Source organism: Phalacrocorax aristotelis, chromosome 1, assembly GCF_949628215.1.
Source record: "Phalacrocorax aristotelis chromosome 1, bGulAri2.1, whole genome shotgun sequence".
Taxonomy (NCBI): Eukaryota; Metazoa; Chordata; class Aves; order Suliformes; family Phalacrocoracidae; genus Phalacrocorax; species Phalacrocorax aristotelis.
In genome coordinates this window covers 142,313,005-142,327,586 of record NC_134276.1, presented here as the reverse complement: position 1 = coordinate 142,327,586, position 14,582 = coordinate 142,313,005, and the positions used below count along the sequence as shown (strand labels likewise).

The 14,582-nt window shown below is 41.2% G+C and overlaps 1 protein-coding gene across 4 annotated transcripts in view; it reads left to right on the top strand.

Annotated features, from left to right (window-relative positions):
• MPPED1 (metallophosphoesterase domain containing 1) overlaps nucleotides 1-14,582 on the top strand; it is a 67,493-nt gene extending 52,911 nt beyond the window's left edge. For all 4 annotated transcript variants that reach the window (XM_075112899.1, XM_075112906.1, XM_075112925.1 and 1 more), the window contains exons 5-7: nucleotides 1,669-1,784; nucleotides 6,392-6,505; nucleotides 10,068-14,582. In XM_075112899.1, coding sequence (XP_074969000.1) covers nucleotides 1,669-1,784; nucleotides 6,392-6,505; nucleotides 10,068-10,186 — 349 coding nt within the window. In that variant the 3' untranslated portion in view covers nucleotides 10,187-14,582. The remainder of the gene's footprint in view (nucleotides 1-1,668; nucleotides 1,785-6,391; nucleotides 6,506-10,067) is intronic.

The window sequence follows — 14,582 nt, the reverse complement described above, 5'->3', positions numbered from 1 at the left end:
AAGGTTTCTGCTTCATTGCTACTGCTATTAGCATCTCTTCTTCATACACCTTCACCTCCCTCATCACAGCTTTTAGGGGCTGGGATGTATTTCTGGTCCCAGTGGCAGATGTACAAAGTTTCACCTTTTCTTTTTTTTTTTTTTTTCTTTTTTTCCCTTTCTTTTTTTGCCCTGTGACACCTGTTTATCCAGACCCTGGTTATCCAGGGTGCTGTGTGATTGTGTGATGAAGAGCTAGGAGATGAGCTCTTAGCTGTGGACACAGAAAGCCCTTCAGTCATCTCTCTAGAAAAGTTGAGGCTTTTTTTATCTTTGGAAGAAAGGCAGGAAACATTCTGCAAAGCCCCCTTCTTCCTTTCCTTGTAGCAGAATTTTCTTCCCTCAGGTGAGCCACATCCCTTTATATTTTAGCAAGCTCTGGTTTTTAAGCTGCTTTCAATAGACTTGTCTTTTCGGCATTCTGAAAGGAAAAGTGGGAAATACATCATCATGAAGATTGCAGACATGCTAATTTTTGAAATGTTAGTCAAGCATCAGTAAGGGAAGAGGATGAATAATAGCTTTATGGGCATTTTCTTTTGTCTTTGCCATACACGATGTAAAGTGGAGTTCAGAGAATTTGTTTGAAAGAATTCTTTCTGTCTTTTGATGCGGTGAGGGAGTGTAAAGCTTTCCTCAACAAAGTAACATCTCAAAGGGAACTCTGGTTGATGTGTATATATTTATAAACACTAAGGCTGCAATTATCATAAACCTTATTAAATCACAGCAGCCTATTTGTTGTTCTCCAAATACGGATATGGCCAGAACATGTCAGTCAAAAAATTGTACAAAAAATTCCAGCCTAAAACTAACCCCTCAATTTTATGACCTAGAATTAGGGTATAGTCAGCAAGATGTAATTTATCACTGTGATATAATTGCTGTGGAATACATTTTTTTAATCAGTGGGATAGGAAGATACGGATAAAGTGTGTTCTGGCTGGCAGTGTTACAGTCCCACTGCTCCATGATGAGCTGCTCCATAAATATGTTTTAAAAAATGTAAATGCCCATCTGATAAGAAATCCTGAATATGGAAAATCTTACTTAAAAGCAAGCCAACACACCAGAGGACAGGAGAAAATTATATGTAAGAAAAGAAGCAATATTCCTGTTCTGATGGGATGCTTCCAATTAGGGAAACAAAAAACAGCATAGATGTCTCCAACTTTGGAGCGGGATCTGTCGTTGTGCCAGGGTCTGTCCTTGCCCAGCTGGTCACAGACTAAGGGCCAAACATGGCGGGAGCCAACGTGAAACATATCCACGCCTAGGTATCTGAGGTAGATGTTCTTCTAGATGTTGTGGGGATCCAGGATGCTAATCCACACATGGACATCTTGGTATCCAGGTCTTGTAAGAGTTACTTTTCACCTAGTTAGAGGAATACTGTGAATATTTTACTGTATACTGCCTACTGAAAGTGGTAAGGACTGCTCTGGTTTGCCGTGCAAGTTAAATAACACTGGTTGTATGGAAAGAGGGTTTTACTGTGCACACAAAGAAGAAAATGAATGCTATTTGTGTCTCCAAATTCCATGCTAGCAGAGAGTCAATCTTCGTATTTTAATTAGATAACCAGTACATGGAAGTAGCACTGAAGACATTCTCCTCCTCTCTTGGCAGGCAACCTTGGTTTTATGGCTGGGGCTTTAATCTTCCACGAGGCCAAGCACTATTAGAGAAATGGAACCTTATTCCAGATGGAATAGATATTCTTATAACACATGGACCACCTCTCGGTAAGAAAATACTAGTGCTCTAGCTATGTATTTCAGATGATTATACAGTAACTGATGGCTCTCCTTAGACAAAGAGTGCAATCCTGACTGACAAAATTCAAAAGTAACATCCGTACTGATTGCAGCAGCACGAGGACTTCAGCTCAGGTTTATGTGTCATGATTACCTATGTTCAATGGTAGGAAATTAAATAATGGCTTAAAAAATAAAGCCTTAACACAGGAAGGCTTAATGAGCTTTATAAATAAGCAAGGTCTAGTTTTCCTGTGAATTTGTCCACTCTGCCACTGGTGAAGTCAGTAGATTTAAATCATGGAGCCTGCTTGAAGAGAAATGCAGGACTGGGATCTTGGTCTTTTAGCACTGTCTTTCTCCCTCACTTGCAGTAGCATTCTCCCACCAGCGAGTACCCAGAGTCTGTATTTTTCCTCATCATGCTGACTTGGAGCATCTTCTGCCTCACAAACCCAAATGCTGCCATTGTTTGCCTATTCTTTGGACAGTGTGAGTGAATTGCCTGTAATTAATACAACCTGGCAACACTAACAGACCAACAAGAAATAGTTTTGCGTTTGTGTTTTACAAATATTAATCTAGGTGATATAAAAGGAGGAGACATTTCTTGTATTCTTAGATAATAGTGAAATTATCTGTGTTATGGAAATAATAAAATCACAGAAACATGTCCAGATTCAGTAAAGGCTTAAGGCTTTTAACATGTTTTTCAACATATTTAACATATAGGAGGCTATATTTAATGCAACTGTGTGTTTAACTCTCACTAATTTAATAAATAGACACAAAAGTGAGCATGTACTTAAGAGTTCTGCTGAGTCTTACTATGGAGGAGTGCTTTGTGTGAAATGAAGGCAGTTGGTTTCTTTAAACCTTTAGATCCCCCCAATTTCCTGAAGCTAAAGCCCTCTTGTCTTCCACCCTTTCTTCTCCTCTTTCAGAGCTTGGAGGAGAAAGTATCTAAAGGGTTTGTGTTTCGTTGTTTTCTTTAGAAAGCCATGTTTGCATTCCACTGCTCTCTAATCCTGGGGGAAAGGGCTTCTTTGTGAGCACAGTTTCTCACAGTAAGGGCGTGTGTTTTGATACTTCACCTAAGTGGAGTCTCATGCCATGCCATAGACTGATTTTAATATGGACCTGTATCGTAAAAAGTGGATGGCAGCAACTGATTGTTTAGACCTTGAGATATCAGCTTCAAATGGTTAGCACTGGGCATGATGCTGGGTCTTTGGTATAGTTTTATTTAAAAGTCATATTTAAAACTTTTTCAGAAGCTTTTTCAGCACTTTTAAAGCCAGCTGTAAAGAAATCCAACCTTCAGCTGGTCCAGAGAATATCCCTGTGTCTAGCACCTGAAATCCAGTGTTGGAAGGTGGAGAGAGGGGTTTGCACCACCCAGCTTCAGCACCTTGCTAATTTAGCCAGCAGGCTTCTCCAGGCTGCCTCTGTGATCAGCGGAGGGAGGAGAACCTCTAGAGAGCGCTGCAGAGTAGGCACTCAACAGACATGCTTTAATAATAAATTTAATAGTAAATTTAATAATTGAAAAGTAAGTTGTAGTAATTCTGAGGAAGAGCTTGCCCATCTCCACTAACTGTAATGGGGTAACGTGAATTCCCCTCATCTCTATGTCTCGGTATTTGTTCTCTATTTTTTTTTTATTCTTAAGCTTCTACTGTCCCTCAAGGATTTTCTTTTTCAAAAGTTCCTGTTTCTTTGCCTTTTTCTTATTGATGCATTAATAGATGTATCAGGCACAGAACGCTCTGCCTGAGGGCATCAGCTGTTGGTCTCCCTAACACCCATGGCAACCATGGTGCTTCAAAAGAAATGAGCACTCTGCCTAACTTACAGAACTTTCTTGTGTAGCTCCAGACATTTTGGGAAACAGGATCCTCCTTGACCCTCCCAGGCAATTATTTTAACCAGGAAGCTGATTGCTGTTGTTCTGATCTTGGACAGCATCACTAGAGCTGTTCCTAATGATCATAAATAGCAATCAGTGCTCTTGCAAATTCGTCTTTTTTCTCCAGTATGGCTGCCTAAATTCTGTCCATCATGCATTTTCTGTACTGCTTTCTCTTTCCGTCTTCAAAAGAGTGTGCATCCTCCTAAACTAATTAATACTACATTATTAGATAGATCTAAAATTGCCTGCATGATTTAGATGCAGAAGCACTATTAAGAGTTAATGGACTTTGTGTTTCTAAGTCAGTTAGACATGTAACAAAAATCAGAGTAATTTTTATTTTTTTTCTGTTTTAGAGTAGTGCTTTGGGATGAAACCAGGGCAGGGATACACAGGAGGTTCACACAGGATGAGAAAACAAAGGCTAAAACAGCTATCACTGACCGTTTTATCACTAGCCTGTTTATTTTTAATAAAGATATGAGATCATTCATAAAGATAATGATTATGGGATCAGTGCTAATGCTCATTTCTATATCAGCATATTTTTGTTACTTTTATGTGTAGTATAACTTCTAAAGTCTTTTCTCTGATTCCTGAAGAACTGCATTTATGATTCTTGTATTTCTTTTCAAAAAGTTCATTGTTCTTTGTTGGTTTTTAATTTAATTTCACCTTTAAGTCTTCATTTGTAGCTGTCTGTTTGATTGTCAGTGACAAAGATTTATACTTTCCTGACAGCTGCAGAAACCTGTTTCAAGTAACCAAACATTAAAAAACCCCTAAGATGAACTCTAATTGTTAGCTAGGTGTAATCAATTATTCTTAGTTTGTGTAGTCAGGTGTACATAATAAGCTGCAAACATATGGGAAAGCTTCAGAAGGGTGATAATGCATGTAAACAAAAACATGTTCAACATAAATAATGCTTAATTTAATGGAGAAGTTAATTTTATGGATTTTTGTTTGTGAAGTTTTTGAAGTGGAAATACTTTAGGCTTTATGTTCACCACAGACATTTTGACAATTAACTGTTTCAAATCGTTGAAGTAACAAAACCTATGGTTATAACACGTTTGCTCTGAAAAAAGCATGACTGGATTCCAGAGGAGTTGCTGGCTGCGCTTTGACATCTTAAATGCTTATTATTTCCTACAGTGAATTTTGACCTGCGTTGGATGCCAAGAGTGCCTGGTAAAATCAGTTACCAGAACTGAGCATTGCTCTGCTCTGTCTGAGCATAGCAGGGCTTTCTTTTTGTACATCCCCCTGACAGGAGCCAAGCAGAATTTTCAGAGGCATCTGAATGAATTATAAGTCTGTGGCCGTTATGCGAACTTCTTTTTTTGACATTTAGGATGTTGCATTCCCAACTCATTTCTGAAAAGTGGACTTAGCTCTCTGAATAACCATGATACAAGGGCAAATTTTTACCATTTTCGTAAAACCCCTCAGCATACTGAACCCAGCACTGGCATCTAAAGAGGTATTTCTCAACGTGTGAACCTACCCTGAAGCTCTAGCAAATCTGAGAGCTTTTCCAAGAGCTTGAATACCACAGTTCTGGTCTTTTAAGCCAGTTGGTTAGCTGTTATTTAGCCATGCTTGAGCAGACCTCAAAAGCAAACGTATGAAAACCAGGTCCAGACTCTACACCTCCAGACGTTTCTCAAAGGCACAATATATTCACGCTATTGCAGCAATCTTAAGTCAGAGATACAAAGGTATAACAGGCACACAGGAAAAGTATCAGAACGACTAAAGAAAAACAGAATGGTTACATCTTTTGGGTTTCCAAATTTGAGCCTGATGAAAATGGCAGAACAACAGAAGGAAAACAAGACTGGATATTGCAAACGCTGTAATACAACAGCATCCTTATACTACTGCTTTGAAAGAAGCACGAGACTTCAGTTGGCACTAAGCACCCCTCTGCAGAATGTTTTTAGACGTGTAAGCAAGTTGGTGTGCATGTTTGTCTGTATGCACAAAAACTGCATTTTTAGACAAACTTTTTGCAAGTAAGTGTAGCGCTTAAAAACAATTACTGCAGAAGGGCGGAGTTTCTCTTCTATCTGAGGTCCATAGATTCAGGCTAGTGAGGCTTGCTGTGTCATGAAGCGCTTAAACCAGTTTTACTTGAGGATGTTGGTTTTTAGGCATGCTGTGGGTTCCTCACCTGTGTTCCATTACTGTAAGGTTCAGTGTGACAACAATCTAATTTTATTATTAGCAGCACAGATTCCATTGCATCAGTTTAAGTGTTCAATTTTAAAAACTAGATCCCAGGACTAGATTTAAATAGCTAAATGTTGGTCTAGATTCCTTAGAGACTCACTTTGGACATACTGCTCTTTACATCTTACTCTGTTAAAGGAAGAATGGATAAAGCATTGAGTTTTCCCATTAAGAGCAGTGCAAAAATACTGTAATTGCAGTGATTTTTTTTTTTCCTTGAAAAATAAATGGCAAGAGTTTTCTTTGGATGAGGTTTATGCTTTTCCTCAAGTATTTTTCCTTCCTTCGTCTTTTACTTCCTAAGGCAAACACTGTTTCTTCCATGTCAGTAGCTCTATGGCTGCTTATGAAAAGCCACGAGACATGAAATCTCAGAAATACTGAATAGCAGCACAGCTTTGCAGATCACCTGTCATCTTTTAAAGCTTTTCTTTCTTTTCCAAAGGTTTTCTAGACTGGGTTCCTAAGAAAATGCAACGGGTAGGATGTGTTGAGCTGCTGAACACAGTCCAGAGACGAATACAGCCAAGGCTTCATGTTTTTGGACATATCCATGAAGGTCAGAACACATTTCTTTCTACACATATTTAGAAACCACAGACACAGAAGTTGTCTGGTTTAACTAGCATTTTCAAACTTAAATGTCTGAACTGAAGCACTTCTGGAATTCAGGTACTTATTTAGCTGCATAAATAGAGAGGAAATTGGCTGATACCTTCATTTCAATATTTGTACTTCAGCTTCTCTTTCAGTTTCTACATCTATAAAACAGGGTGATGCCTCCTTCACAGACATGATTACTGTGAATTTTAAAATAAGAACATGAGTCCAGTAGTTACAGAAAGTGACTAAATATTAGGATTGATGGATTGTATTTTCCTCTGCTGAATCTCTGTGTCTTAAGATAATTAATGTAAGCTCTCTGTGTCTCAGTTTCTGTGTTTGTAAAATGGGTAAGAATGTTTTGGGGGTTGCTTCTAAGACTTAATCTTCAAGATTGTACGATAAAGGTTGTGTCTCCCCATCAGTGCCTATATGAAGTTAAAATCAGGTGATGTCACTACTGACTTGTGTAGAAGTTCAAGATATTTATTTGCTTTGGCAGGGGAAGCATTTTGTACCTGGACAAAACAAAGGGGTTCTCTTGACTACTTGAATTTTAACTGGGAAAAAATTAGTCAGTAAAGGTGACAAATATGTTCCACTGCAGTCAGTGGCAGTAGGAGTTCAGCTCCAGGCAAAGAGGAGGGTAGATGCTGTCTGCTATAGAGAAGTTTGTCCTGTTCACATCTCATGGTAGCAAGACTTCAAGCAGTGCCGCTACCAGAAGAAACCACTGGGCTGTGCAGAAGTGTACCATTGGCTTGTAAGCATGTATTATCAGCTGCTTAGTTCTTGGCAATGTTAACTTCCTGGCAGGAAAAGGTGCTTCACAACTGCCAGTTTTCTGCTTCTGGGACTGCTAGAGCCTTCGAAGGGTACCTGTGGGTCTCACCAGCATAGAAATGAACAAACGGAAAAACTGGAGTAGCTGGCACTCAGATACTTCTGGTTTTGTGAAGAGCTATTACCCTTCCCAGGAAATCCCACTCTGACTTGCTGGTGGGAGCTTTCACCGTGCTAGGTTAGGAATGACATTGATGAGAGGTGGTGCTGGCGTAAAACTGATGGAGAAGACATTCAGGTCACTATTTTACAGCTCAGGGATTAAGTCCTTTCTCCTCATGTGTCTCATCTGCGTTGACCTGTTAATGCCAAGGTAATGTCCAAGGTGCTGTTACATCACAGGGTAAACGGTATTTTTATTAACCCTTTGCTATTACAGCAGTCTTTGAGATTCCATACAAGAGAGCTGGTGAATACAGTTCAAACTCATTGTCTTTTCAGAAATTGTAAGCCAAGTGGGTTGCAGGGGATATAAGCAAACATGTAGCAAGTCATGAAGTTTCAGGCAGGTAAACAAAATCACATCTGCTAAGACCAAGCCCAACTTTGGCTCCCAAGGGAAAAGAGTGGCACATCCACAGAATGGTAAATCTTGTGAATTAATACAGTTGGCACAGTCGGTATCAGAACACAGAAACAAGGTACTCTTCTTGTTAACTATCATAATTTAGAGAAAACAAATGGGGAACTGCATAGCCTGTTTTGCAGTGGGAGGCTAAATCTCTGCAGAGGAGAATTCCCATTGCAGACAGCCTGTGCAAACGAAGCTGCTCTTTGTAGAGAGAATGCATGATTTGAACAGATGAGATCCTCCCCTGACTGAGCATAGCTACATCTGCAGCAGTCATTTACCGAACATCCGGGAGGAAGAGACGCTTAGAAGAGATGTTTCCCCCTCTGCATTGCTGTCTCTGCCAAAAAATACCTCTGCACATGGGCTTGCTGCTGATCAGACCCATGGAAGTGGCAAGCAGCATGTCAGGGACTCCAGCTAAAATCCTGGTTTGCCCATTACAGCCGGTACTTGGCTGAGGTCGTGGCCGAAGAAATTCTGCTGGCAGCAGAGTAGAAGTGAAAACTGTGGCATTAGGAATCTTCCAGCAAAAGGAACGTATTAGCAAGCTGATTCTGTTCTCTCCAAACGTGTAGCCGAGGAGACAGAAAGTCCCAGCAGCAATGCTGACTGTCCTCCGTGCAGTTTGCGTTTTACACAGAACAATTGTTCTGTGGCAAACAGCAAATGATTTAAAGAAATGTCTGTGACAGGAACCTGACAGAGTTTTCTTCCCTCCCTAGTCCCTAATTATAGTGCGGTTTTTCCATGGGGAGTCCAGGAGGCCCTGCATTATTCAGGGTATTTTAAGGAACAAAAAGCAAAGGAATTTGGCTACTGTTTCTTTGTTTGTAAGTTCTGCAACTAACAATGTTTCTGTAAGATGCGAAATTGCACTTAGAAAACTATAGGATCCTAGGTACCTAGGATTTGGATAGCTGGAACTCGCTGTGTGTAGCAATGAATATGTTTCGCTATTAACTTCATTAAGGGCAAGATTGAATCTTAGTACAAGTGCTTTCTACCAGGTGATTTCCCAAAAATCATGTATTTCAGATTGTGAATACATTTCTTCATATTGATCTTAATATTTCAATGCAAGTTTCCAACATTAAGTTTTCAGTTTTAGTGTAATCAAGCTTAATGTTTTTTCCTAGTCACTCATAGAAAGATTTTTAACAATGGAGAGTGTGTCTACTTCTTCATAACACCAGGGCAGATAAAGGGTGGCTTCTTCACTTTCTCAAACAGTATTTCATGGTATTTCTACAGGCATTAGAGCTGGAAGTTTGATTTTCTGCACATCATTTGGCTTGGGTGTCTACTCGGACATGAGATGCAGTTAAAGGGGTTTTGCCACTTGTGAGACATAGAGAAGTGTGTTTTCTCCCATGGAAATGTTATGGTGTCTTAAGGTGTGAATTCACCTTGTCTATCAGAGAATGCATTAATAAAGCCTTTTTTTTCTCTGCTTGGGAAGGCATTTTCATCTCTTTCCATCAAATTTGCTTGAAAGTGGTCAACCAGTTCAAACACATGGGAAGAAGAGGTTCCTACTAGACAAATCCCGCCCAGGTGCACAGGCACACTTACTCCCCTTAGTCAGGCAATGCTTTTTCTTCACTGGTTGCTTAACAGATGTACAAGACAGGACAGAAAAAAAGGTGGAAAGATGAAAATTGCCCAGAGTTTGGTGCACTGATGACTCCAAACCTAAATTATCAGAAGTATGGTTTTTTTCAATGTGGTAATTGCCTAAGCTCTATCTTCTCATCCTTTCCAAAACTGAGAAGGTTTTAAGAAAAAACATTTGCAGGAAAAAATATCTGTCTTTCTAAGGAGGCTTGGCTAGCTGGCTGCCAGAGGTTATAGCCACTAGCTAGTCAGGGTCCATTCTGCTTTTCTTGCACAATTTATAAGATGGCAAAAAGTTCTACTGGAGGACAAAGCCTGTATTAATTCAGGAGACCGTTCTGCTTTGCATGAAGAGAATTTTTAAATTCCTTGTAAGTAATAAATGTGCCACTTATCGCTGTGTGATAAAGGTGAATAATTTAAAAAAAAAAAAAAAAGAAGATAATAATGAATAGTGAGAGTGACCAGAGTTGTTCTTTCTTTGTAGGTTATGGTGTCATGGCTGATGGAACTACTACCTATGTGAATGCATCTGTGTGCACTGTGAATTACCAGCCGCTTAATCCACCTATAGTTATTGACTTACCTACTCCAAGGAACACATGATTATAATGAGGATTTAAAGTTGTGCCCAACACATTAGCAACTTTATATTGCTGGCTGAGAATCCCAATAGGGAACCATTCAACAAAAAAGCAAAAACCTTCTTCTTTTTTCCCTGCTAGCTCTTCACAGTTAAATTTTGAGTGACAAATGTGGATGAGGAACAAAGACATTTTGGTACCAGAAGGAGATTAGAGACTTTAACATTTCACCATTAAAATATTCGTGAACGCAGAAAAGTGAATGCATTCCACATAAATATATATATATACATATACATATATATATATATCTCTCTTAAGTAGGGACTTTTGTATATACCGTGCATTATATTGGACTTATTAAAAGAACAGTGTCTTTTAAAGGAGTGTTTCTTTGAGAAAGTTTGCGGTTTAAACTTAAGTGTTTAGACTAGGATTTCCTCATTTCAGATGTTTCCCAGTGAGCTCTTGGTAAAAGAAAAATGATGGTAAAGATGTTTTCCCTTAATTAACGTGGCAAATATAAAAGGTGGTTCACGAATGACCAGTCACAGGAGGAAAGCTGTTGCTTCAAGTCCTCCAGGTCTAAGTCTTTGCATCTATTCAAGCCCAATGCCATAGAGGCCCTAATTCACTGTACTGAAATCAAGTTTTACTACATCTGGCATTACAGATGGTGAGGGAAATGGCGCATATTGCTGGCATGCTGTAAACAGCTCAACATTCAAGAAGGGAGACTGTGTTAAGTGCAGTATAAACTCAGGAATTTGTAACCTGGACTCGCCTGTGAAAAAAAGGATGACATTTCCCTTAACAAAAAAAAGGAAAGAAAAAAATATTACTGTGTTTTCATATGGTAAGGCGATACCTGATTGTATGTAAAAAGCAAAAAAAGAAACCAAACCAACAACCCATAAAAGACCCACCCAATGTTCAGTAGTGGTATTTTCAATAAAACCCACTGGGACTATTTGTTTAAAGCATGTTAATGGGACTTGCAGCCAACGGTGAGATTACTGGTTTGAATTTGGCCTCAGTCAGAAGTGATTACATGTCATTGTGATCCTTTGTCCTTGGGGAACACTACGGATGTCAAGCAGAAGGAGTCACCTCCAGGTGGAGTTTGGGCGTTCGCTTCTTGGTAGCTGGGTAGTAGCTACGTAAGTGCGATGAGTGACATGTTCACGCCTGTGGGTGCAGAGCGGGGGCCGCCTCACAAAACCTGTCGCTGATGTTTGACCGCTCATGGACGCTGCTGAGAGAGGCCCAAGACAAAATCATCAACCGAGTTGAAACCCGTCTGTCGTGTTGCATGTGACGCCAGGCAAAGCGGGGGACATGTCAGGAGCTGGCTGGGATGGTCGCCGCTAGTACTGCCTGTGCAGCTTTCCTGCAGGTTAACAGAGGTGTTGAAGCTGCTGGGATTTCAGTCCCATCCTAGGCAGAAGCTTAAGAACTCATTACAAACACACACACACACACAAAAAAAGTGCTTCAGACGTGCCCTACAAGAAATGGGTTTCTGCCTTGAACTAACAAACATTTCCATGCTCCAAGAGGAGCCTGGATGGAGGTAGTTTAAGTGCGGTATTCCGAACGTAGACATCCTGAATTCGGGGCTGATGGCCTCTAGATATTAAATCTTGTTCACACACGTCGGGCGAATCATCGCACTACCAATACAGGGTTGTTAGCAGGTCTGTGCACAGCCCGCATCTGCACAAGCGCAGTGGATAATTGTGTATGTTACTTTTTGCCTGATACATGGGTGTAAATGTGAGCTTCACGTAGCAGCAGCATGTACTTTATATGCATACACAATTTAAAATACTTGGGTTGCAAAACCAGGCTATATCGGCCTCAACTCTAAGCGAGGCAGGCAGAAACATTGCTGCTGCGAGCAGTGGCATTTGAGCCCAGAAACTAACTCGCACTGGGGACCCACCAGAAACCACCAGACCACCAGAAAACATGACAAGTCGCAGGTCTGTCATTTCTTGTAAGCTGTTGAGTCTAAAGTAACGTGCTGCTTTTTCCTGAAACAAAACCCGAACCAACTGCCGGTGTCCTGCAGCTGGTTTTTGGGTGAATAGTTCACAAGCGCATGAGCAGTCTGCCATGAATTCAGATGGGGCCACTTTTGTCAAAACTACTGGTGTAGAAATAGCAGGATCAGCTCCTAAATCATCAAGGGCTGCAATTCATAGTTAAATACGAACACCCGCCATCATTGGGAAGATGAGCAATAGCGTGTAGTTAGAATAAAAGTGTCTTAGCTAGTCACAATTCAAGCAGTTTGAAACAAATGTGGCAGGAAATTGGCTGTATGTTAAAGAGGTCTGAAATGTTTACATTCGCTCACGGCACTTAAGAGACTAAAATGTTAAAGTGGGGGGAAGAGGTCTTTTTATTAGCCTCAACAAAATTTCTATGTCGACCATAAACTATTCTCTTAAAAATAATTTTTCCTAAGGTATCTTCAAAATACTCTGTATTTTTATGTGGAAAGGATACGAAAGCAGCTGTTACTTCAAAATATCATTTAAAATACTTGAGGTATGAAAGCTTAAAGGTTATTTAATCATTTTGGCATAACTTGGTTGTTGTTGTAATTTTTGGTCAAGCATGTTAGACAAATAAAGTCTTAAAAAAACCAAAACCAAACAAACAAAAAATAAGGTCTCTTTATATCCACCTCATGCATTCAGCCCCATGTCGGGGAAGCTGCCTGTCTTCTCCAGGTGTAGGAGCCAGCCGGTGGGACATTAATGTTGTTATTGTGGCGGGCTATGGGTCAGCTAGGGGGGCAGCTGGCAGAGGGGCTGGGGGTAGCGGGCAGAAGGGACCCTGCTCCATCCACCAGCTCCAGGCCACCACATCTGCAGAAGGTAGCAAGTTGGAGCTTGGGGTTGCAGAGAGGGGGGGAAAACAGCGCCCGTTACCTCCAACTGATGTATTTTGGTGGGGGAATATGCCAAGTGTGTCTGCGACGCAGGGAAGAGCTAACGTGAGGAAGCGCTGCAACGGGGCTGTGGAGCAGCCAGGAACTGGGATGCCCTCCTTTGGGAACGGGCGGCAGTCGGGGGGAGAACAGTTCGTGCTCTGGGTTGAGTGTTAAGGACACAACCCTCACAGGGAGATGAAGGCGAGGTGACTTCTTTTTATTTTAACTGTGTGGGCCCAGTCAAGGCCTGGGCTTCTTGCCTCGAATCTTCTTGCCTCAGATCAGTGAGGCCATGAAAAGGAAGGTTTCCACGAACGTCGGCCCTATTTAAGATCAGGGATGTTCTCTCAAGTCATTTCCCGCCCCACCTCCCCACTGGTGACCTTCACTGATACCTGTCTAGGTACCATCACTCCCGAAGGTGTGCTGATGTGTATCACTAATGCGTGCGTTCCCATCACCAGGCAGAACTGTTACCGAGATTAATTGCAGTTAATTTTGATGACGAATAGGGGAGAGATCGCTGCATGTCAATGAAAAAAAGGCAAGATTATTTTTACCTCTCAGTCACATATGGCTGAGGATGTGAAATGTTCCTTGACTACAAGGAATGAGCAAGCTGAGACTTGGCACCCACCTTTTCCCAGGCAGCCCTCACTCGCCACAGCTACACCCCAGCCTGAGGAACTGGGTTTAGGTTTTCAGATGAAGCTATTTGGTAGCCCCTGAAGCCAGAGACCCCAAAAGTACGGTGGTTTTCAAGGAAGTCGCTGCAGGGAGCGTGGCTGGTGGCAGCAGCACGCCGGGCTGGCCCTGCCAGGTGCTCCGGCGGTGAGGCGGCTGCGGGGAGGGAAGGTGAACGTCCCCATCCCTGGGGGATGCAGGGGGACAGAGTAGGTGGGAACTGCTCTGGCCTTGCTGCAGGAGGGAGCCAGAGGGGATCAGGAGAAGCAGTTCATCTTCTCCAGTTGCTGATTGCTGCAAATAGCCAGTGTAAATGGTGCAGAGGAGGAGGAACTTAGACGGCAATTTTTGGACTAATCTGCCCAAAGGGATTTTGCCCCCCTCCCATTCATTCTTATTTGTGTGAGAATTTCTCTCTTAAAACCCCACACTATTGCTCACTGCTAATGTAACTCACATATAGCAAATATAACTGCAAATGATCTTTTCTTTCAGGTACATTCCTGTCCCTTTCTTGAAAGTCTCTCTGCAGCTGCGATTTTAGTGATATTTTGGACCAGTGAGCTCCCTGGGTGATTGTGCACAGTGCATTAGAACAACAGGATTTCGCTTATCCTTGTACGTGTGCTGCTGTTCGGGTTTATTGACTGTCCCTTTGTTCTCTTTTTATGTGAAAAGTGTAAATAGGAGTACTTATATGTACCTTCTTTGTGCCATTCGTTATTTTGTATACTGCCATTATGTTGCTTTTTACTCACTCTGTCTAGAAATTAAAATAATTTCAATTCTA